This window comes from Acinonyx jubatus, chromosome C1 (genome assembly GCF_027475565.1).
Source record: "Acinonyx jubatus isolate Ajub_Pintada_27869175 chromosome C1, VMU_Ajub_asm_v1.0, whole genome shotgun sequence".
NCBI classification, from domain to species: Eukaryota; Metazoa; Chordata; class Mammalia; order Carnivora; family Felidae; genus Acinonyx; species Acinonyx jubatus.
In genome coordinates, this window is record NC_069381.1 from 163,621,432 (window position 1) to 163,646,335 (window position 24,904).

Here is a 24,904-nt window from a genome sequence, read left to right on the forward strand (position 1 = left end):
GCTCATTATCCACGAGTAATTCAGAACTCGACATTATTTGAGAATCTGGCCACTGCTTTCCCTGGTGTGTTTGCAGAATCCTTTGATTTTTCTATGACTGTTTTATCAGTGTCTCACTGAAGAAGTGATCTCTTATTACTTGAGCTGGCTGGTTTGGGATAGCATTTTCATAGCAACAGATTTGTCTCCAGACTCAAGATTAACACTGCCTGTTCAGTTCTTAGGCATAACACCAAATGGAAAGAGCCACAGTATAATCAGTTAGTGAACCCCAAAGGATCTCATTCGTAGGTCACTGAGGGGGCCTGGGAATCTGTCATATATAGAAGCTTCCCTAGGAGACTGTTATTTACCCAGATTTGGAAAGCATTGCTCTTACAGGATACATTTATAGGTATTTCTGAAGGACAATAAAAACATCGTCTCAAAGGATCATAAATTCTACAAAAACTGCTTTATTTGATTTTCAGTTTTGACAAATAGAAAATTTTACCATCCCTTTGCCCAGTAGCCACTAAAAGTGGCTAGGCTTTAAGTAAAATACTGTCACAAAGGTAAAGGAAAGCCCCATGCATGTTGTATACTTTAAAGTTCCAGACTTCTTGACTTCAAATCCTAATTAAGAGGTGATTTTGTGATAGTGATAATAGCCAGTGTTCATGAGGTTTGAGGGAAATGGACATTCTCGTGCACTACTGCTTAGCATGTTAACGGATTCTCCTTTTCTGGAGGGAAATTTTGTAATGCATATCTAAAGACTTTTCAAAGGTCATCCCATAGGACACGGTAACTCAGCTTCTAAGAAATGTATTCCAAGGAAACACCAAAGATACATGTAAAGATTTTTGTGCAAAGACCTTTATCAAAGTATTTTTATACTATTAAAATATTAGCAACTGCCTAATGTTAAACAAGAAGTTATTTAAATAACCTGTTTTGGGGTGCCTGGGTGGCTCAATTGGTTGAGTGTCTGACTCTTGGTTTCGGCTCGGGTCACAATGTCACTGTTCATAGATGCGAGCCCCACAGTAGACTGCACTGGCAGCGTGGAGTCTGCTTGGGATTCTGTCTCTCCCCTCTCTTCCCTTCCACCCCCTTGTGCTGCCTCTTTCTCTCTCAAAATAAATAAATAAACTTTAAAAAAAAAAAAAAACCTATCTCAGGATGCCGAGATTAAGCAGTGGCTCAGTCGGTTAAGCATCTGACTTCGGCTCAGGTCATGATCTCACGGTTTGTGAGTTTGAGCCCCACATTGGGCTCTGTGCACAGCTCAGAGCCTGGAGACTGCTTCGCTTTCTGTGTCTGCCTCTCTTCTTTCCCTGCTCGCCCTCTGTCTCTCTCTCTCTTTCTCTCCCTCTCTCAAAAAAAAATAAATAAATAAAATAAACATTAAAAAAAATAACCTATCTCATAGTCATGCAGTGGAATATTGCACAGCTGCTGAAAATGTTTTTGAAGAATTTTTCATGCTGTGAGAAAAATGTTACATTGTTAATTGAAGAAAACTGGCTATTAAGAATTGGGTGGATATATGAATTGAAAAAAAGCTGAAAGCAAATATACCAAGATATTGAAAGAGGTTATTGCTGGTGTGGTAGTTTTAATTTCTTTTTTCTTTTCTGTTCCCCCCACCACATTTCTGCAATGAATGTTTATTGCTTCTATAGTAAAAAATATATGTCATATTTTGTGAGTCATTTATTTTGTGAGTTACTGTGCATATGTATGTAGGTTTAAATAGTATTTTGAGCAGAGTAAATATAAGTGTCAGCCGTTTTAATAATAAAATTGTAAGCCTTAACTCCATAAAGATTTACAAATAAATGAATATGTAGGATGTGCTACAGGGGAGACTTGGAACAGATTTTTAAAACCATCTTTGAGGTGCTGAGGCAGAAGCTGGGCCAGCTTTTCTCCTCTTAGCGACCTGTATTTATCTCGTGCCAACTTAATTTGTTCTTTCATTCAGCAAAGACTTATGGGTACATATAGGCAAATTATAGATATATCTGCTCTGAGTTCACACGGGTGATCACAGCAAATCAACTCTGTCTTAAGTATACATATGTAAATGTTGAATAGATACATATAGGATTTTTTTTTTTTTTTTTTTTTTTTTTTTTTACTTTTATTGCTAACAAAATCACGTGAGTGATTGTCCTACTAAAATCCTTTGTCTGTTCTGGGCCATTTGAATAGCCTTTTAGAAAATTACAAATTACCTTGACTTTAGTGTTCTTTTCCAGTCACACATAAGTGCTCTCCTGCCTTTTATATTAACTCTTCATGTTCCGGAGCCTTTGCTCTTGAAGTGACCTAGTACTTGTCTCCATTATTCACCATTTATTTACAGTTGCTGAATGGTCATAGTTGCTGGGGTTTTCGGTGATCTTATTAATGTGCTTGTGAGTATTAGAGTACAGGAGAGTAGCAAACCTGCTCCTAGAAGCAGTAAGTTCTGCTTCTAGTGCTACTTGAAGGCAATCATGGGAATTAAAAAGCTGTTTATTCACATGCCTTTTGCCACTTCATAGTCAAGATTGCTGAAATGCTCTCGGCTATAAATGGGCCACTTGATGGGTCCTGATGGCATTTCTTACAATGCAGTGTTTCCAACAATAGGCCACTTCAATGTGGGGCCAAAGCTGTTGGTTCTTAGGAAGTTTTCATGCTTGTACACACACAGAGTCAAGACTGTGGTGACTGCTACTGCTCCCTTTAGGGTTTTCCAGGTGTGCTGTGTGGAATTTTTCCAGCCACTGTTTCTAAAATTTTCTTTCATTCATTTCAGTGGCGCTTATGTAGAGATTTATTATTAATGCAATTCTTCCATCTTTCAGTGAGAGTAAGACAATTGCTACTATAAAGAAAGTAGTAGGATTACTACATATTCAGTCATGGCCTTATGGCTTTCATGATTTTAATATTTTATGCTATTCCAATAATAATATTTCCTTGAAGGGAGTTATTAAGAAGACAGCGACAAGTCCATATGCCTCTTCTGCTGTGCCATTCAGGGGGGTGCAGGGTGGGCATTGCCATTCAGGGGGTGCAAGGTGGGCATCACCATTCAGGAGGGTGCAGGGTGGGCATCACCATTCAGGAGGGTGCAGGGTCGGCATCTCCATTCAGGGGGTGCGGGGTCGCATAGCCATTCACAAGGTTCAGGGTCGGCATCACCGTTCGGGGTGGTGTGGGGTCAGCATCCATCTGCTGCTCTTTGTCCTGCTAGCAGGTGTTTAGGGCATCTGTGTCCACTCATTCTGTCAGCTTCCTCAGTAAGTTCTGATGCTCTGTTCGCAAAGTAGTGCTGACTTTGGTTACTAGGTTGACCAGGTAACATGATGATCATGTCAAGTATGGATTCTTCATTTTCACTTAAAAATATATGTTTATTTTGAGAGACAAAGATAGAGAGTGAGCAGAGGAGGGGCAGAGAGAGGGGAGAGAGAGAATCCCAAACAGGCTCTGCACTGTCAGCACAGAGCCTGACCAGGGCTCGATCTCACAAAAGATGAGATCATGACCTGAATCAAAACCAAGGGTTGGATGCTTAACCAACTGAGCCACCCAGGTGTCCCTGGATTCTTTATTTTCAGATGTCACACCCCAGCAGGGTGTTTGGACACATCCTTCTATGACAATAAAATCGCACAGAATTCCTTTTTTTTTTTTTTTAATTTTTTTTTTAACGTTTATTTATTTTTGAGACAGAGAGAGACAGAGCATGAACGGGGGAGGGTCAGAGAGAGAGGGAGACACAGAATCTGAAACAGGCTCCAGGCTCTGAGCGGTCAGCACAGAGCCCAACGCGGGGCTCGAACTCACAGACCGCGAGATCATGACCTGAGCTGAAGTCGGATGCTTAGCCGACTGAGCCACCCAGGCGCCCCAAGAGTTCCTAAACATTTATTCTTACAGCATTACCACCGAGATGTTAGCTACCATTTATTAAATGCCCATGGTGTGCAAGGCCCTGGGCAGCACTGTGCATACACTGGGTGCCAGCTCTGTGATTTGCAGTGTCTTCTAAGGTAGATGTTACTATCCCCATTTTATAGATAGAGGACACTGAGGCTGAGAGAGGTTCATGATTTGCCCAAGTCATGTGGTAAATAGCAGCATGAGGGTTGGTATGCTCATCTGTGTGACTTCAAAAATTACATTGTTTTCTCTGCATTGGACACTGGATCTCTGAAGGAAAAGCTAGCTGGCTTGCTCTTAGTTCTTGACTTGGAAACACCATAAGGCTGTACCATATTTAAGAGTGCTGCAATCCTGTTCTGTTTTACTCATTTCTGCCTCTCTGCTTCCACAAAAGCCTGTGGTAAGAGGATGGCTTTTGATGTGTTCAGTTAGTCTTGAGGGAATACACTGCTTGAAATTACTATCGTTTCTGCCGTTTACCGTCAGCTTTAATTTCAGTAGAAGGCAGTACTTAAAAGCTCGGACGCAGAGTAAAGTCTCCATTCACATTCCAACTCCAACACTTACTGACTCTGTGTCATTAATTTAACCCCTCTGTGCCTCTCCCTGTTCAATCGGCCATAAAATAAATGTCATAGTCATTACTCAAAGGCTTTTTGTGGAAATGGAATGAAATAATCCATGTAAAACCTGGAGACAGGGATATAGAGAACACCAAATATTAACTGTCTCCACCATCGTTGTCATCAGCACTATCACATGAAGGTTACGAGCATCACTGAAATAGTGCTGCTGTGTTAGAATTCAGTGTCACTAGAAGAGACACATGCCTAGCAACCAAAAGCTTGAAGGAGAAAATCCTTTAGAGGTTTAGAAATTATTTTCGGTATTTTTCTTTGAAAATATTTTATATAGTTGATGATTATAAAAATAGCTTAGAGGGGCGCCTGGGTGGCTCAGTCGGTTAAGTGGCCGACTTCGGCGCAGGTCATGATCTCGCGGTCAGTGAGTTCAAGAGCCGTGTCGGGCTCTGTGCTGACAGCTCAGAGCCTGGAGCCTGTTTCAGATTCTGTGTCTCCCTCTCTCTGACCCTCCCCCGTTCATGCTTTGTCTCTCTCTGTCTCAAAAATAAATAAACGTTAAAAAAAAAAATAAAAAAAAAATAGCTTAGGATCATCGGACAATTTCAGCAGAGTTAACATTTAGAGAGAGGTGGGCCAGTTCTCCTTTTTACTCTGCTAAACTTGTATGAAAAGTGAATCTGTACAGAAATTTGTAGCCATGGCCTGAAATAGTTATAGCAGCTCCTATACGTCTTTGAAATGAAATGAGTAAATGGACAGACCCAACAAACCAGGAGAGCTGTTCAGATCTTGTGCACTCTCATGTTAGAGTAATGTTCCCCTCTGCAGGAGTTGCACTGGATGAACTTTTACCAAATTAAAGAGCTGTAGTGGCATGTTTGTCCTGGACTCCTGGCTTTAAGTGAAATATACATCAGTTCTCTTTGAGCAGGAGGAATAACGGTTAGCCAAGTAGTACTTCCCACCTTCTCTGCGTGTGCTAATAAGTTCCCTAGAAAACTGACCTGTAACCAAGCTAGGTTCATCACTATCACAAATGTACCACTCTGGTGGGGAATGCTGACTTTAGGGGAGACAATGCCTATGTAGTATATGGGCCAGCGGTATATGGGAAATCTCTGTACCTTTCTCTCTGTTTTGCTGTGAACTTTTATAAAACTACTCTAAAAAAAAGTCTTTAAAAAAAAAAACCCCACTGACCTGAAAATTAAGTTGTAATTTTAGGATTTGAAAGGAAACTTGACTTTAAAAGAATAATTAACAGGGCGCCTGGGTGGCTCAGTCAGTTGAGCGTCCGACTTCAGCTCAGGTCGTGATCTCACGGTTCGTGAGTTCGAGCCCCGCATCAGGCTCTGTGCTGATGGCTCGGAGCCTGGAGCCTACTTCAGATTCTATGTCTCCCCCTCTCTCTGCCCCTCCACCGCTCACACTCTGACTCTGTCTCTCAAAAATAAATAAACATTTAAAAATTTTTTTTTAATAAATAAAATAAAATAAATAAATAAAAGATAAATACATACATACATACATACATACATACATACATAAAAGGGTTATGTAACCCTTTATTTAAGCTCCTTATCTAATATGTATAACACCTTGACAGTATTTCCACATTACCGTGAAAGAATGTGAAAATAGCCAGCTTGTAAAGAAAAGTACACAGAAGTATATAGCACAAATTATGATCTTAAGGGAAACCTTATGAAACAGATTCATTTTTGTTACTGAAGATGTTGCTACATTAAATTTTACCAACCATAGCTTTAAATTGAATAAACAAGAGCCCTGAGGTTAATCCACTGGATATTTCGATTTTAAAAGTTAAGTTCTTTAAATGTTTTCAAAAGTTCTAGCCTATTGGAGCTGTGATTTTTATAATTCCAAGATGAAGCTAGAAGGCAGTTTTATGCCTAATCATGTGTCAATAATTACTGAGGGACTGTTCTCTACAAATTATAATCAGAGAGCACTGAAAAATTCCAGAAATTTCTGACCGGCTACAATTTGCAAGGACTTGTGCCAAGGGTGGGCTGGCAGTAGAGGAGGCAGGATACCAAGATGAATATGAGCTTGTTCCCCGCAATCTAACTAGAGTCCAACACCGAGTATGGTTAAATTTGAAAACTATCTTCTTTTTATCTGCCGATGTTGAAAATGCAGCATTCAAGTATTTAGATAGTTCACTACAAATAATGAAGCATTGTGTGTAATTATATAACCTCAGGATATGCTTTTGACTTTAAACACCATGAAGGCAATTCTTAAGGTAGTGGATTAATTTTTTATCATGGGACAATAATAAATAATTGGATAGATAGGTGTCTATAGAGACAAAACTCATTTTTATCATACTTTAAATATCCTAAATTGATCTTCTATAGGTCTGTGGCTTGGTTTGGAAATTAGAGGATTTAGTTTCCTTCCCCTGGCTAAATTCCTGAGTTAATCCTTTATTTCCTGCCTGCATAGTTACTAAGGTCAAGTTTTGCTTTCCTTACCATGTTTATTTGACAGGGATGGGGTGGGGGAGGCAATGTATATGTGTTCTATTGCTCAGCAACCTGCAAGGATGAGGGCTGAGGAGGGCCCTTAAAGAGAAGCTCAAGCCAACGATATTTCCCTGGACAATATGAAATAAGTAAAAGCAGTAGCCGCATGGAACAGGGTTAAGGCGCAGGTTTATAAAAATTTGTTCAGCCTTTTTTGGTCTTTGGTATAAGACCTCTCTCTAGAATATAATCATTAGGAGCAATTCTCTTGTCTATTTTGTTCTCCGCCACCCTGTCATCTGCTCCTAGCACAGTACAGGGGCCCAATCACCAATAGGTTATTTGGTGATTAATTGAACCACTGGATGGATGAATGAATTACAGGTACATTTCACCGGCAGACAGAGTTCATTGACACCTATATATCTTTTATGCTCATGGTTGTTTTTTTAGAAAAACCAACTCATGCATTTAAAAAATACTTTCACGTTTTTTTTTTTTAATCTTTATAGAATTTACAATTAGGGAAGGTTTTCTCAGATATATTTGAAGAGTACATGAAACATGATTTGGTTTCCTCTTACCGGTTTATGTGATATGTCTGGACAGTTTGGGATTGTTAATGAGTAGATTTATATAATTTAGTTTGAGGTAGATTAAGTAGTTGTAAGTAAATTTTGAAATATTAGTTTTTTTTTAAAATGCTTTTCCTGAAAATAAGCTTTATGAGAAAAAGAATAACTTAGGTGCAAGTCAGAATTCTCCATTTTAATAACCACAAAAGTTTTATAGTATTTTTTCTAGAATAGCAGTTCTCAGGAACCCTTTACCCTCTTTAAAACTAATGAAGACCTCAAAGAGAGTTGTGTATATGTGGATTATGTCTGTCTGTATTTACTGTATTAGAAATTAAAGTGTATAAAAAATTTAATATTTCTTAATATATTTATTTATTTATTTAAAAAAATTTTTTTTAAACGTTTATTTATTTTTGAGACAGAGAGAGACAGAGCATGAACGGGGGAGGGTCAGAGAGAGGGAGACACAGAATCTGAAATAGGCTCCAGACTCTGAGCTGTCAGCACAGAGCCCGACGCGGGGCTCGAACTCACGGACCGCGAGATCATGACCTGAGCCAAAGTCGGCCGCTTAACTGACTGAGCCACCCAGGCGCCCCTTAATATATTTAAAAATAAAATAGACTCACCACATGCTAGCCTAAATAACATTTTTTATTTTAAAAAAGTATTACCGGGGCACCTGGGTGGCCCAGTCAGTTAAGCATCTGACTTCAGCTCAGGTCATGATCTTACAGCTCGTGGATTCAAGCCCCATGTCGGACTCTGTGCTGACAGCTCAGAGCCTGGAGCCTGCTTCGTATTCTGTGTCTTCCTGTCTCTCTGCCCCTCCCCCACTCAGACTCTGTCTCTCTCTCTCAAAAATAAATAAACATCAAAAAAAATTTTTTTAACAATATTACCAAAATTAATTTTAGTGAAAATTATAATGTTTTATATTTTTGTAAAAAAAATTTCTGATGTTTGTAGAAAACAACTAGATTCTCAGTCGGCTTCTGTTTAATATGTTATAATACCACATGTTATGTATCCTCCAAAAACCTCCACTGTACATTAATGAGGGAATGAGAATTAAAAAGGCAAGTAACTTCTTGGCTTTATTATAAAAGGAGTTTTCACCTCTCAGACCCCCTGAAAGAGCCTTAGGGACTCCCAGGTTCATGGACTACCTTTTGATAAATCAGTGCTCCAGAAGCTAAGGGGTAAAGTGATGAGCAGCAAAGGAATGGGAGGTTTGACCTTTTCTGTATTTCTCTGTTGTGTTTGAATCTTTTGTAATGAACGTATATTAGTTTTGTCATTTTAAAACATAAAAATCAAATGAAAGTTGGGAGGGGGACATTACCTCCCAGAAGAAGGTAATAACATTCTTGGGGTTGTTTTGTTTTGTTTTGTTTTGGCGGGGAGCAGGGGGCGGGGAAAGGACAGAGAGAGAGAGGATCCCAAGCAGGCTCCATGATCAGTGCTGAGCACAATGTGGGGCTCAATCCCATGACCCTGAGATCATGACCTGAGCTGAAATCAAGAGTCAGATGCTCAACCAGCTGAGTCACCCAAGCACCCCATAACATTCTTGTTTCAACAGCAACAAAATTCTCATTTTAGTTTCTAATTATATGCTCTCAGAATACATCTAAAATTTAAATTTAGCTGATATGTTTTGAATAGGATCCTATCCAAAATATCAATATGCAAGTCCTGAGTCTTTTGCTCCCTTTTTGTCTAAGATCTGAACACACACCACCAGCTTTTCACTCCATAAGATGCCTTTGCTTTTGACTATCTCACAAAAGGCACTGACACAAATATGGATGCTGAGCTACCTTCATCATTTTTCTCTGCTCATTCAGATAAATCCAAATATGGGAAGAACAGAGTCCCAGCTAATGCTTAGATTGTCCTTGGACACTATAGGTGTCAGGTTAGGAATTCTTGCTGCCCAACTTTATATTTGGCCCCAAAATATCTGTTCTTTTCTCATTTCTTATATTTCCTCAAAATTGGAGAAATGGGGAACAGTTTATAAACTTTTCACTGTAATTATTCTTTTTTTTTTTAATTTTTAATATTTATTTATTTTTGAGAGACAGAGCATGGATGGGGGAGGGGCAGAGAGGGAAGGAGACAGAGAATCTGAAGCAGGCTCCATACTCTGAGCTGTCAGCACAGAGCCCCAGGTGGGGCTCGAACCCATGAACCATGAGATCATGATGCTTAACAGACTGAGCCACCCAGGTACCCCAATTATTCTCTAATAAATGATTTTAAAAATGCATTTGGGGAGGATTTCAAAATCTGTAATCAGACACTTTATTCTCAAGGTAATAGAAATAACCAAAAGCTTGGAAACTTACCAAGAAATTAGAATAATTTGGCTCAGGTTGGAGTGTAATTTTTTCTTGAAAAAGCAAATATTAACCTAAAAATTTTCCAGTGAGATATCAAAAAACAGAGGCCTCAATAAGTAAATAAAATACTGACCTCATTTATTGAAACAGTGAAATGTTCCCACTAGAATAAAAAAGTTACTTTTCATTTTCAGCCTACACCTAAATATTAATTCCATTGAGTTATTTCTTTGATGTCTTTCAGGTTTATTCCCCCATAGAAAATACTTTTTCCCAAATACACAAGTTATATCTACTTATTGCATTAAAAAATAAGAAAAAATTAAAAATACCTATAATTCTATCCCCTTTATGCAGTTGCTGTGAACATTAGGGAACATGTTTTGATTATATGTATAGTATCATATTCTACATACTCTTGATAGCCTGATTTTTCAGTTGACAGAACATCAGGGGTATTTTTTCCATATCAGTAGATATAGATCCACATTGTCATTTTCGATCACTGCATGGAGTTGCCTTATAAGTCTCATATGTGTTAGATGTTTTTTACTACAGTAAAATAATAGTAAGCTGTCTGTCCTTATATCTTTGTATAGCAAATCTGATTCCTTCAGGGTAAAGATTTAGCTATGGGATTGCTAGGTCAATGAGGCATGTTCTTTTTCCAAAGAGTTTTTTTTTTTAAATAAAACGGCTCCTCTTTAGAAAGATCACACCCGATTTATACTCCCTTTCTCCCATCTGATCTATTCTTGAATCTAATGGTTTTAAAAAAAAATCATTATTTGGTTTTCATTTCTTTGAATACTTCTGAGGTTGAGGTTGAACATCTTTTCAAATGTCCTGCATGAGTTGCCTGTTAATGTTCTTTGCTATTTTTCTGTTGGAAAGTCACTGATCTGTGAGTCCTTTTTGTAGTCTATAATACACATCTACTGTTTTGTATTTGATGAATCATTTTCTTCTCTGCTCATTTAAGAATTTTTGTAAGATACTACGATTACAATGATTTCATAAGGATTATAAGAAACTCTAGAGACTAAGTGGTATTAAGGCTCTGGGATTTTTGATGTAGACCTTCCCTTTTGTCTGTTGCCCTCAGAGAGAGGTAAGCAGATATTTTTATGTAAGGCTAATTGTCTAAGTGGTGGATATACATTCTCGTAAAGTAATAAATATGTTGAGGCATGCTCTGTGGTTTTTTAAATGTGTGCAATCTCTGACTTTTTCTCGAAGACAAACCAGCTGTTGTAGAGCATATCTGGAAGAGGGGAAAACAAAATCCCGTGCTGGCATTTTTCTGACTGTTGCTGCTGCCTTTGGTCTCCTCAGGAACTTGCCATCGTTACCATGGCTCACTGTGTTTACTGTAGTTCACTGTGTGACCTCGCCCCCGTGTCCATCCATGTGAAAAATGGGCTGTCTCACCCTGGGATGTATTTCCATTTATTTTCAGAGTATCCACGTCTTGGAGAGGACTGCTTCCTCCAGCACCGAACCCTCTGTAAGTCGGCAGTTGCTAGAACCGGAGCCCGTCCCCCTCTCCAAGGTCAGTGGTGGAATGTGGTGCTTTCTCAGACGGCTTGATGCCTGCTGTGGGCCAGCTGGATCGTAAACAGCCCTTACACCTGACTCCCCTGAGGTAGCTGTGATACCTGTTGTAGCACTGTGCTACCACGTCTTTCTGCCTCCAGTATGTAAGGTTTCTCTGCCCTGTGTAAGGGAGGAATAGATGAAAGTATATTTTGCTGCAATTTGCAAGGTTACAAAGATCCAAAATACTCTGGAGTTTAAAGGAAGAGAAAGTATTATCGTTCCTCTGTTGGAGACATGAGCAGATATTTCTATGCCAAGCTAATAGGAAGAAAAAAATCACTGGGTCCAACAGAAAAAAAATAAAAATAAAAAATAACACCACCACCACCAGCAACACCACCTGTTACCATCATGGCCCCTGCACTGTGCACCAGGCATTGTGCCAGGTGCTTAAATATATTATCCCATTTAATATAACCCTTGCAAACAGCTCCATGCAGTGGAGGTATTTATTACATTTACAAATATGGAAACCAAGAATTAGTAACTTGCTCAACGTCTGAAAAAGCAAGCAGAAAGTAGAAAAAGTAGCAGAGCAGGGATTTAGACTTAGACCATTTCAGTGCTAGGCCACCTGCAGATAAAATAGTACCTACCTGAGGGGCTGTTGGACGTGAGGGTTCCAGCCTTCTCCTTATATCTGGCCTGCCTTGCAGTGAGCTCTTGGAAGAACACTGCAGATTATTAAGAGCTCTTCCACTTAATGGAAGCCAGCATTCCCTCCCTTCAGCCTTGTCTTTCATGGACTAGGGAAACATTAAATTTATTTATGTCTAAAATACAAAATCCTAAAGAAAAGCTGGGGAGATGCCATCCTGCTCACCCCTACCTCTTGCTCGACTCCTGTGATCTTCAGTGGGCTGCCTGTCTTGTGGAGAAACTCAGCAAATAGACTGCATGGGGATTTTGAGTTCAGATATAAAAATAGCACTTTATTTCCCCCAAACGACTTTGAAATATGTTGAACTGATTCTTCTTTGCTTTCCCTGTGTTAAACAGAATCCTTTAAGGAAAGAACACTTTCCTACCCTAGTGGTATGGAAAATATGTGCTTGTACCCTTCATATTTAGAAGATATTACAAGCTATGAAGTTTGTGTTATTGGACAGGAGTAGACTGCTAATCTAAGGAAAGGGGGTTACTAAACTTAAAAAATAATTTAGAGAGAAATAGAAAGTAATCTGATTTCTATTTGAATGGCAAACAGAGAATGGTGACTTGGTAAATACAACTGGTAATCTCTTTGAAAATATCAGCTCTCTCTTACAGGCAGCTAACAGAGAGAGAGAATAAATAAATCCTGGGGCCATGGGAATGGCAGCTAACATTTATTGGGCGTCTACTTTGTCTCAGACATTGGATCAGTACATATAGTCTCTCACATAATCAGCCTGCTGGATGAGGTGACTATTGACGTTCTCCTCATTTTACTGATGAGGAAACAGACTTGACGCCTAAGTAAGCTAGTTGTCCGGAGTCAGATAGGTGGTGTGTGACAGAGACCAGGATGGTGAGAGATACACAGTGAAAAGAGAATGACACACAAAAACGACAAGGAGAATTGCTGGGCTGAAAACCACAAATAAGGAAGAACTTCCTGGTCGGTGAACATGGGGAGGCACTGGAGGATTGGCACCCCTGCAGAGGGCATGGAACTTCCTCACCCTTTCCCCGTACCTTGTCCTCTGCATCCCTTCCACCTGGCTGTTCCTGAGTTGTATCCTTTTACAATAAACTGGCGATCTAGTAAGTATAATAATTAATAATAATAATAATAAGCAAACACACACAAGACTTGCTTGGGTCCTTCGTCCCCCACCAACTGCATCTCGAACCTCCATGGCATCTCACTTTACACTCCAGCTACATCCACCTGCACACAGTTCCCTACACTGGCCATGCTCTTTCTCTCCTCCACTGCTGCATGTCTGCTCCTTCTGGAGTACCCCTAGCTGAAAGCCCTACTCTTCTAAGTCAGGCCCACAGGAATCCTTCTTCAGATGCTGTTTATCACCTCCCTACCCCAATGCACCCTCCGCCCCAGCCTGTCCCTGCACTTACCACATCTGTTACTTTATTTTACATCCTTTCTTACTTCGGGTCCTCTAGAAGGAAGACCTGAGACTGGGCTTAGGGTGTTTGTGGCTCATTATGGGAGAGCCCTCAAGAGAAAGGGTAAGAGAAGAGGTTAGGACAGTGCGGTGCTGGCAAGAAGTGGTTTTGGCCGGAGTCTACCTTCAGCCCGACTCCACGGTGAGCCCTGGGCATGAATTGTATCACAGTGTTGCTGTCATTCTGAGGCAGGGATTTTTGTTCCGTCAGCTGTTGGTATTCTTGTGTCCTTCAGCAGTTGAGAGTCTTGAAGGAAGGAGATGCTGAGGTGTAGATGCCCCAGCCATGGAGGAGGGAGATTCATGCCCAGGCTCTATGGCCCCAGGTTCAGTAAAAGGCAGTTCACGGTAGAAGGAGGGAGCCTCTACCGCTGGGGCGTGGATCCACTGGGCTCTTACAGGCATCTAGGTAGGGCACCAACTGTATCCACTTCCCATTACTCTTCCACGCTGTTACCCGCTTGGATCTTGCTGTAGGACTACACTATTGTTGTTGTGTTTTGTATTAATACCACATTGCTCAGGGCCTCATGAAATCAGAGGGTCCCATCCATTCCAGATACCAGAGCATCTCACCATCCCTTTGAGAAGAGATGGACTTCCTGGGCCCTGGTTGACGGTAGAAGAACATTGTTTGAAGTACATATTGTCCTGTCTCAGGATTTGTCGAAATTCTTAGTTTGGTTGATGTAGCACCCCACCCCCATCCCTGACACTCATGCCTCTGGAGTATACCCTTGAGAAAGGAAGTGTCTCAAATGAACAGATGAGGGCTGTTACTAGGTTACTTTCTGATTTTAGTTGTTGTTATTAGATTAAAAGTATATTTTAAATTTCTGTAATAGCAAAAATGTTTGTGTATCTGACTCAAGTCCCGATATGATCACATAAGGGCTTTTGACTGTTTCCATTACAAGTGTACCTACAAAAATTGGAGACTTTTAAACAGAAAATTAATATCCATTGAAATTACAAAAACTCCTTCAATTTTCAGAAAGTAATTTTAAGTTCCTTAAGATAGACCTAGTCTACTAAGCATAGAGGTGGGTCCTATTAAAGGCTGAGATGGGCTGTTTTCATTTCTTACACACCTTATTTGTAACATTGTCATCTGCAGTTATAATTGAAATAGGGAGGATGTTGTTTGCTCTGGATTTACCTTTTTGCCTCTTTGTCAGTTGGACAGCTTATTTAACTATAAGAACTGTATTGGGATTCTTTTCAATTTCTTTGGGTTTAGTAATATTGAATCAGAGCAAATAGAGTTATTTGTTTGGAGCTACTGCATTTATGTTTAAGAAATACATTTTAACCTTTTGCCTTTTCTGTCTTATCCCTTTATTTCCCTCCTCTGTAGTTAAACTAAGAAAAATACTACTGTGATAGAAATCAGTAACCATTGTGCCACAGGAACAAGCTGGTATTATGGTCTGAGTTTAATTAGAAAAAAAAAAATCCAAAAAGCATTGTACTTATTATTAAATGTTTCCATTTTTACAAGTTATCCAGAGTATTCTTCATCACATGTATATGTATTTACTTATGTATACATGTATACATATATACCTATACATATGTATATATATACACACACGTACACCATGCAGATCATATGTATATATACACACAGCCACACATAATGGCCACACATACATATATAATGTATATATATATACACCCACATACCACACATCATATATATGTATGTGTACACACACACACACACACACACACAGAATAGATGAAAGATGAACACTAGCCTTCAAATGAGAACTAGTTGAAAATAAAAATGTTATTCTAGAGATGCTATACATGGATAGGGCTACTAAAAATAGAAATGTCATTAAATACAGCTGATATCTAAGAACAGAGAAAGCTCTAATGAATATATTTATACATATACAGAGAGTTATTCTTTAATTATGTGATTATATCAAACTTTTAAAAAGAAATCAGTAAAAATCCATCATTTTTATGAAATTTTTTGTCTACTTTCTTTGGTGAAAGTAGAACCTAGTATCTTCTCTGATGATTGCAACATTATTCCTAAGCAATGCTCACTTGTTAAGGTGCAATTCAGTATTTTATTTTATTTTATTTTATTTTATTATTATTTTAATGTTTATTTATTTTTGAGAGACAGAGAGACAGAACATGAGTGGGGGTGGGGGGCAGAGAGAGAGGGAGACAGAGAATCCGAAACAGGCTCCAGGCTCTGAGCTCTGAGGTCCAAGGTGGGGCTCGAAACCACAAACTGCAAGATCAGGACCTGAGCCGAAGTCAGACGCCTAACAGCTGAGCCACCCAGGCGCCCTCCAGTTCAGTGTTTTAAAATGGGAATACCAGAGCACCCCACTTTGTGCTCCAGATGATAATGCCATCTGTACTGGTATTGTCCAAAAAACATGGTATACAGCCTGAAACTGTCTCATCGGAAACATTTTTTTAAAAAATTACTGCATTTGGGTGTTGTGTATAAGTGATAAATCACAAAATTCTACTGAAATTAATGTTATACTATATATATTAACTAATTGGAATTTAAGTAAAAACTTTAAATATATATATCAAAAATATTACTGTATCTAATTAACAGTTTTGACCAGCTCAACCACATGTCTTAACAGTATTATCTTTATACCACCTCACGCCAGTCAGAGTGGCCAAAATGAACAAATCAGGAGACTATAGATGCTGGAGAGGATGTGGAGAAACAGGAACCCTCTTGCACTGTTGGTGGGAATGCAAACTGGTGCAGCTGCTCTGGAAAACAGTGTGGATGTTCCTCAAAAAATTAAAAATAGAACTATCCTATGACCCAGCAGGAGCACTGCTAGGAATTTACCCAAGGGATACAGGAGTACTGATGCATAGGGGCACTTGTACCCCAATGTTTATAGCAGCACTCTCAACAATAGCCAAATTACGGAAAGAGCCTAAAGGTCCATCAACTGATGAATGGATAAAGAAATTGTGGTTTATATACACAATGGAGTACTATGTGGCAATGAGAAAGAATGAAATATGGCCTTTTGTAGCAACGTGGATGGAACTGGAGAGTGTGATGCTAAGTGAAATAAGTCATACAGAGAAAGACAGATACCATATGTTTTCACTCTTATGTGGATCCTGAGAAACTTAACAGAAACCCATGGGGGAGGGGAAGGAAAAAAAAAAAGAGGTTAGAGTGGGAGAGAGCCAAAGCATAAGAGACTCTTAAAAACTAAACTGAGAACAAACTGAAGGCTTATGGGGGGTGGGAGGGAGGGGAGGGTGGGTGATGGGTATTGAGGAGGGCACCTGTTGGGATGAGCACTGGGTGTTGTATGGAAACCAATTTGACAATAAATTTCATATATTTAAAAAATAAATAAATAAACAGTATTATCTTTAAATAGAATATTATTTCTTGGGGGCATCTGGGTGGCTCAGGCGGTTAAGTGTCCAACTCTTTTTTTAATCTTTATTTTTGAGAGAGAGAGAGAGACAGAGTGCAAGCAGGGGAGGAACAGAGAGAGAGGGAGACACAGAATCTGAAACAGGATTTTTTTTTAAATTTAATGGGACACTAGCAGTTACTGTAAAGAGTTCTTAATGTTGCTAAATGAATATTAGTAGGTATGTTTTTGTAAGGTAAATAGTTCATTCAGTGGGGACCCCTCAGGGATGACCAAGTAGATAAAGAAATGACACTGGTCTCAGATTGGTTTTCCTTGTGGAGTAGGGGACATTTACACTTGCATTTGGGAGGACAGAGGCATGATGTTGGCTTAGAGGGCTTTTCATAAGCCAGGAGTGTCTCCTAGGCTTAGCGATGCTAGAATGAAGCAATGTTCAGCTGCATCTCCTAGAAATATAGCTTACTGTGAAAAAACACACCCCATTTATACATGCTTGGACTTAAACATAGATTTGACTTGGCCATTGGGCAAGCAGCTTCTGGGATGGAAGGAGGGACAAAAGGAAAAGAGGAATGGATGATAAAATGCTAGCCTCTCCCTTCTGGTCCCCAAGGCCAATGTCCGTAACCAATCGTGGCACCTTTGCCTCTGGGCCTTGTCAGAGCCTCACAGTCCTTCAACAGGGGCGGCCACCACCTAGACATTTGTGCCAGCAAGTCCAAGATGGAACTCATCAGTTCCTGTTGGAGCCTTGTTGTGTGATTGAAGGATGATTCCTGATAGAATATATGTCTTCAGAAGACAGTTTCCTGAGTCCATTTGGGATGGGGCATTCTGCAGAGATGCCTGCCCTGATCTGTGGGCTCGTCCCGCTTTCTGAAGCTGAGGCAGTGGAGCAGGTTACACCGAGAGATTGTGCTTCCCTGCGCCGGGGGCAGGATCATAGCAGTTGTGAATGGGATGTGATGTTTGCTCCTGCCTCTACTGCTTGCTTTGTGACCCATGCCTGAGATCTTGAATGGGAGTGTTTGCCAGGTCAGCGGTTACTTCAGGGTGGCGTAGGCCCGTAGGAACCGCCCGGTCCAGGGATTTGAAAACCCAGGATGGGGTGGCTCAGTCAGTTAAGCAACTGACTGCAGCTCAGGTTATGAAACCACAGTTCATGGGTTCGAGCCCCACGTCAGTCTCTGTGCTGACAGCTCAGAGCCTGGAGCCTGCTTCAGATCCTGTAGTCTCCCTCTCTCTCTGTCCCTCCCCTGCTCACTCTCTGTCTCTCAAAAATAAATAAATGTTAAAAAAAATAAAAAAAATAAAAAAAAAAGAAAAGAAAACCCAGGATGTCGCTAAGGGTTGGGTATCTAACACGGAAGCAGGCCTGAGGGGGGCCGTGACGAACTGAACATGTCTGGACACCCATCCCTCGGGGCAGACCCAGTGCTGCCAGATCTGATAGACTTTAGCAAAACACTCAAAATTCAGATTTTTTATACCTGAAACCGTCTGACTTTTAAATGTTGACAGCTCATTAAAAAATTTAGACATCATAGACAAGACAAAATGTGTCTTATGAAAGAGGAAACCATGATTTGGCCTGTTTTTAACAGAGGAGGGTGATAGCATAGCCTCTAAAATCCAAGATTTCTGGCTTTCAAGTCTGGTGCTCTTTACATGGGCGCCCAAGGGTGAGTGTTTCTCAGGATGTGTGTCTCTGAAAGCATGGACTTCTGAGTGTCCTGTGGCAGGCAGGGCATTTCACGAGCCCTCTGAAATACGTGCAGCCCGTAGCACTGCTTTTAGCTGGGTAGGTGATGGGCCACTCAGACCACTGCAGCCTTTCCATTTTATACAGGAGCCCAGGTCTCCACACTAATTGAACATTTGTCATCAAAATAGCCTTACTTTAAAACGTTAAAGTGCCTTTGTGCCCAGAGATGAACTGTCTGGAAAAATGCATTTTAAATCTTCTGAGTACATGCAATCAAAACTCCATTCTGCTCCAGCCCCCAGCACCCAGCCCCCAACCCGTCTCTGATGGACCTGCATGCATCCAGGTCTACTGGAAACTCATTTTAACTTCACTTATAAGTGCGTCGCTGTGTCTGATGTTAGAATTTGCTTCAGAATGTGGTTCAGACTTCCGGTGTGTCCAGTGTTGTTTCAAAAGCAGCTTCTACTTAAGAGTCTGCTTTGACTGTGTCATCAAACACCGAGAAATACGTGATTTGTTTTTCTTCTTTTCTCTCAGGAAGCTGACAGCTGGGAAATTATAGAAGGGCTGAAAATAGGCCAAACCAATGTCCAGAGACCAGACAAACATGAAGGCTTTATGCTGAAGAAAAGAAAATGGCCTTTAAAAGGCTGGCACAAGGTACCATTTTCATCATATTCATCTCCAGACCTTCGTCGTCAATAGAGAAGATCTTATTTGGTGTCATTAGGTGGGAAACGAAGAGAATGGTTGTATGTGTAAAACTAATTTTCAAAGCCTTTTTTGTTTAACCGTGTGGGCTACAACCCATTATACCCATTTAAGTCTGAGATACATGATATCTGTATGCAGGGAAAAAATATTTTACATTATATTTAAAATCCAGTTTGCACATGTTGTCTATTCTACTTTTTCATTTAAAAATAATATGAATATAGAAAAATAATAACATGAATGTTTGCTTATTAAATATTCTCTGAAATAAGATGTTTTTAAATGCATGCATATGTTCTGTTCCATTGGATGGATTTATGCTATATATCACACCATTATTGAACCAATTCCCTATTGCTGCACATGTAGGATATATCTAACTTATTTACTATAATGCTGTTGTGATGAACATCCTTATACACAAATTTCCATTTAAGTCCTTGGAATAAAGTCCTGGAATTACTGTTACCAGTACAAACTGAAGATGGAAAATCACAGAAGTCTGTTTACTGCTCTTAAAAGTATGTGATTTATTCCTCTCTCCCCTACCTCTACATCCTTTCTCCATCTTCCAGTTTTAATTATGGAGAAAATATTTTGTACTACACCAATGCAGTTATCTAAGTAACAAGAATTCTGTGAGGCTAAGAAGAAGAAAATTATCCTCCATTTTCAATATAAGGTCTTCGACAGACCACCAGTACCTTCTCTGAAATCACTGGAAGAACAAGTTCATGTACTTACGGCACCTGCTGATGGATTTCATCTCAGAGCAGATGGATCTATTGGCCCAAATGACTGGCTGGTGACTCTCCAGTGGCCCAAAACAGGGATGTTATGGATTATAGCATCTTTTGCAAACACATTTTTTGCGATTTAAGGGGAAGACTTAAAAATTAACCGACGGCAAATGCCCTACTTCCCAGTCTCTGTGCGTGAAATAAAAATAGCTCAAAGAGGCTTCTAATGTTCCTTTCAGAAGCCTTCTCAGTCTCCCCTGAACCCATAATATTATCCCAATACCAAAATTTCTGTCCACCCTTGTTCTTCCTTGGATTTTGGCCAGCTGGCCATACTGCTTCCTAGAATCACCTTTTGCTTTTCATTCTGGCTTCACCACTTTGCAATTCCTCGAATCACTGGCCTTGCTAATCTCTTCCCCCATGATCACACAGTAGGTTATACCTGCTAACATTCTTTGATAGGTAGAAATGGAAAAGTAGAGAAAAGAAGTCAAAGAAACCAATGTTACATGAATCACTAACTTTAATTTAGCATTCTCAGGTCCACATCTCAGTGGTTCAACAGCCATTCTTTCTAGGTCATACCTTTGAGCATTTTTCTATATCAGTAGTAGGAGGTTCTCAACTTGGATTGCCTTTTCTTCTGGTCTCTAGCGCCATCAGATATTTAGTCAAGCATCAGCATATGTGATTGCCCGTGTCTTGGGTGATTGAGTAATCAAGTGTTTTTCAGCTGTGGGGATACTTTCTTCTGGTGCTTTCTTATTGCCCCCCCAGTACCTGTGTCAAAAGGGTTTTCATGGCTTTCTGTGAGTTCTGTGCAGAGTATCCCTGGGCTTGACCACCTGCTACCTCAGCAGCTAAGTGGTCCCAAATCACATAAAACCTTCCCAGCAGAGTAATTTTCCAGCCATAGAGAGACTCCTTGCACTTTTAGAGACCATAGGAGGGCACTGGACCCGTTGTTTGAGTGGGTCCTGAGAATTGTTTGTTCCCTTGTGAATTGCCCATGGAAAGGAAACCAGCAGAGTCTTCCTGAGTGTTTGTGGAGCAATAATGGCTAGATTCATTTGGAGTGGACCAGGAGCTTCTTGAAGGAGACAAAAATTGCCAAAAATCCCTCTCTCTCTCTCTCTCTCTCTCTCTTTTTTAACCCTGAATGTAATTTAGAAGTATTTTTAATCTCTTTTAGTGAAATGCAAGCATTTTGCTAAGTGGAGATAACAAATATATTGCTAAAGCTCCTTCGTAAATGTTCCAGATAATTTATTACTCCTAGATCTAGTTCACTGGCTTCTGTAACAGACTTGAGCATTTTCAGGAATTTTCTATGGTATCCAGGGAAATGCAGGAGTTTACATCCAGAGTGAACAATTCCCTGTAGAGAAGCTCCTTACAGAATCACTGTGATCTAAACTGAGTTATTCTCATTTCTCACTTTCAAAGACACCCTGATGTGGTTCATTCAAAAGTCTTGGCTGTGGGTCCTGAGACTCCATCCCCCAGGCCCACTCCCTTCAAGGAAAGCATGGCGAGAGATTCGCTCTCCATCAGATTGTGTGTAAAAGAACCCTAGTAAGCTAATAGTATGGAATTCAAGCTCAGATTTCCTTACCATTTAATGTGACTGACTATGGCCAGGTACACTGAATTCATATAAGTTAAAATGATCAAACATACTGATTACTTAATGCCAAGCAACGTTAGACCCATGCTTGTGAATGTTTTATAGAATTCAAAATGTAGACGGTAACTGGGCGTTGTTTGGTTTTTGCAGCGGTTTTTTGTCCTGGATAATGGCATGTTAAAGTATTCCAAGGCACCACTCGATGTAAGTAGCACACAGGACATGTTTCAAAGATTGTTTTAAAGTGAGTAAACACCACAGTTGTGTAAGCCTTGTGACATAGCTACCAGCTTTGTGCTCTTCTGTGCCTGTAAGATTTAATAAGTTACCCTGCTCACTTCGGCAGCACATATATTAATACGTTACCAAACTTCCATGTCCCATGGAAGATGTGTTTCATGCTTATGCTCAAGCTAGCATAAAAATCTCAGATGGGAGCATGAAGATTTAATTTAACAATTGTGATGTGTGTTTTTCAAAACAGAAGGTTACACCTAAAAGTGATACACTAATAAAAATCACCCCTTCTGTCTTGGAGAGAAAACCCAAATAGACTTTTTTTTTCTTATGCATCTCTCAATGAACTATGCTTTATGTGCTTTTTTTGAGATTTAAAGCAACCTTTGTTCTTGTCTATATCCTTTTAAAACCTATCTTATGAACTTCATTTGTGTTTCATGCATCCTTTTATCTTGGGAATCCCAACTCAGTAAAATTATTACAAATTATTTTTCTTTAATATAAGAAGTAGTTGTTTGCATGTAAAACGGGAAAATGCCATCCTTTTTATCATTGTGGTGTAGGGGAAATAACAGAAGGCTCAGATTTCAGTTTTGTCCCCGTCTCTTTCACTGAATCATCTGTGTGTCCTTGATCAGACAAAGGCAGCCAAGAGGGAGCCCTGGCTGCTCTGTGCTCTCAGTCTCAGCTGCCTGGTTCTGCCTCAGCAGCTGTCTTCTAGTTGATTACTTGGGGATGTTCTGAGTTGTGGGTCAAAGATTGACCATGGTTATTTTAGGAACCACTAAGCCTATCTTTTTTGGGATATAAGCTTTGCAATCTAGAATTATGAAGATTAGCATTATACATTGTGCTAGAGACAGGACTAAGAAATGAATAGTCTTAGGTGCCTGGCTGGCTCAAGTTGAAGGGCATGCAACTCTTGATCTCAGGTCATGAGTTCAAACCCTCGCTGGGTGTAGAGATTACTAAAAGCAAATAAACTAAAAAAAAAAAAAAAAAGAAAGAAAGAAAAAAGAAAAGAAAAGAAAAATAAATGAATAGTCTTATTTATTGAAATTGGTGTGAAGAGGTCACAGAAACTTCACCTGTCCTCAGATTAAGGACCTTAACCTCGGAACCTTAACCATTTTTCTTTGTGTAAAGAAGGTGTGGTATTCCCTTTCCCAAAGATAAATTAAAGATTACATTAAGCTCATTTCAGTACAGAAACACATCAAATCATATATCCTTCTAGCCTATTTACTAGTCTTCTGACTTCAGATTCAAAAGGGGAAGGTCCATGGAAGCATTGATGTTGGACTCTCGGTCATGTCAATTAAAAAGAAAGCTCGGAGAATAGACCTTGACACAGAAGAGCATATCTACCATTTGAAGGTAAAGTCATTTCTCAATAGTTTTTCTGCCTTTATCAGGGGAATTCACTTGCCTGTGCCAGTGGTAAACAGGAGATTGGTTTCACCATTACCATCTCCTCTTGTTCATTGTTTTAGGTGAAATCCCAGGACTGGTTTGATGCATGGGTCTCCAAATTGCGCCATCATCGATTGTATCGGCAGAATGAAATTGTCAGATCACCAAGAGATGCTAGTTTTCACATATTTCCTTCAACCTCCACAGCTGAATCCTCACCAGCTGCTAATGTTTCTGTTGTGGATGGAAAGGTACGACTCTGTTATATAAAAATCAGCCCAGAAATTGCTTGGAAAATTATGTAGGCACATAACTGAGTGTCATTTGACAAACCAGGAAGAGAAGATTTATTTTGTAAACTAACCCTCAAGACAACAGTGACTTTTGGCATCAGAGTTAATCACAAGTATAGGTTAGGTAGAATGTGGATCACCAAGAGAATTAATAGTTACTTTTCCTTTCTATGAATGGACCATATCCTAATTTTATATGGCTTTGTAGGGATATTAGGAAGTAGAGTGAACATTTGGCTAATCAGCCCCTAGAAATTGATATTTTCCTGGGTGGTGATAAGAAGACCACAACGTTTTGAAAATTAAATTTGCTTCTCTACCTTGAATATATTACACGTGTAATATATTGCATACATGACTCAGAGAGATACCATTGAATTTGCCCATGAAGTTAAGGTAAGTTGGCTAAAGAATGTGACTATAATATATGTAGTAGACTATTTGAGTGATTAACCATTGTGTTAAGCATTTGACACTCATCTCTAGTTTTTAATATAGACTAAACTCAGAGACAGTAAAAACTTTTTTCAAAAAAATGACATAACCATTAAACAGCTGAGCCAGAATCCAAATCCTCATCTCTGTGTTTCCAAAGTCAGTGCCCTTTCCACTGTACTAAGTACCAGATTAAGGCAGGCTGAAGCTGTTCTTTGTCCTGTATTAAGAGTTCATATTTTTCATGTGGCTGAAAAGCTAGAGGTGTTGCCTGTTAAACACTGAAGTGAGGACAAGAGACAGGGAGACGGTTGTTTCTGCCTTTGATTCAGTAATTAAGTTTTCTGAACCATAGCCACATTGCAGTGCCCAGGGGTGTTCCAGCTTCCCACTTGGCACCTGATATTGAGAACACAGACATCTGTGAATGAATAACTGGCTGCCATAAAGATTTGGGTTTAAGAACCTTTCAGTGAAGATTCTGCTTTTCTCTGCTTTCTTATTTAGGGATGTATGTAATATATATCCAAGTGTCCTTAGCAAAACGTTGAAAAACCCCATGGAATCTGCGAGATTACTCAAATCAGATTACATGAAATACTGCTGTATTCACTATTTACTATTTTTTTTAAATGTTTTTTATTTATTTTTGAGAGAGAAAGGCAGTGCTCACATGCGTGCCCATGAGTAT

The 24,904-nt window shown here is 39.7% G+C and overlaps 1 protein-coding gene across 19 annotated transcripts in view; it reads left to right on the forward strand.

Annotated features, from left to right (window-relative positions):
* Positions 1-24,904, forward strand: part of OSBPL6 (oxysterol binding protein like 6) — a 213,564-nt gene that overhangs the window by 129,402 nt on the left and 59,258 nt on the right. For all 19 annotated transcript variants that reach the window (XM_053215321.1, XM_027055407.2, XM_027055408.2 and 16 more), the window contains 5 exons: positions 11,389-11,481; positions 19,286-19,408; positions 21,983-22,036; positions 23,336-23,449; positions 23,566-23,736. In XM_053215321.1, coding sequence (XP_053071296.1) covers positions 11,389-11,481; positions 19,286-19,408; positions 21,983-22,036; positions 23,336-23,449; positions 23,566-23,736 — 555 coding nt within the window. The remainder of the gene's footprint in view (positions 1-11,388; positions 11,482-19,285; positions 19,409-21,982; positions 22,037-23,335; positions 23,450-23,565; positions 23,737-24,904) is intronic.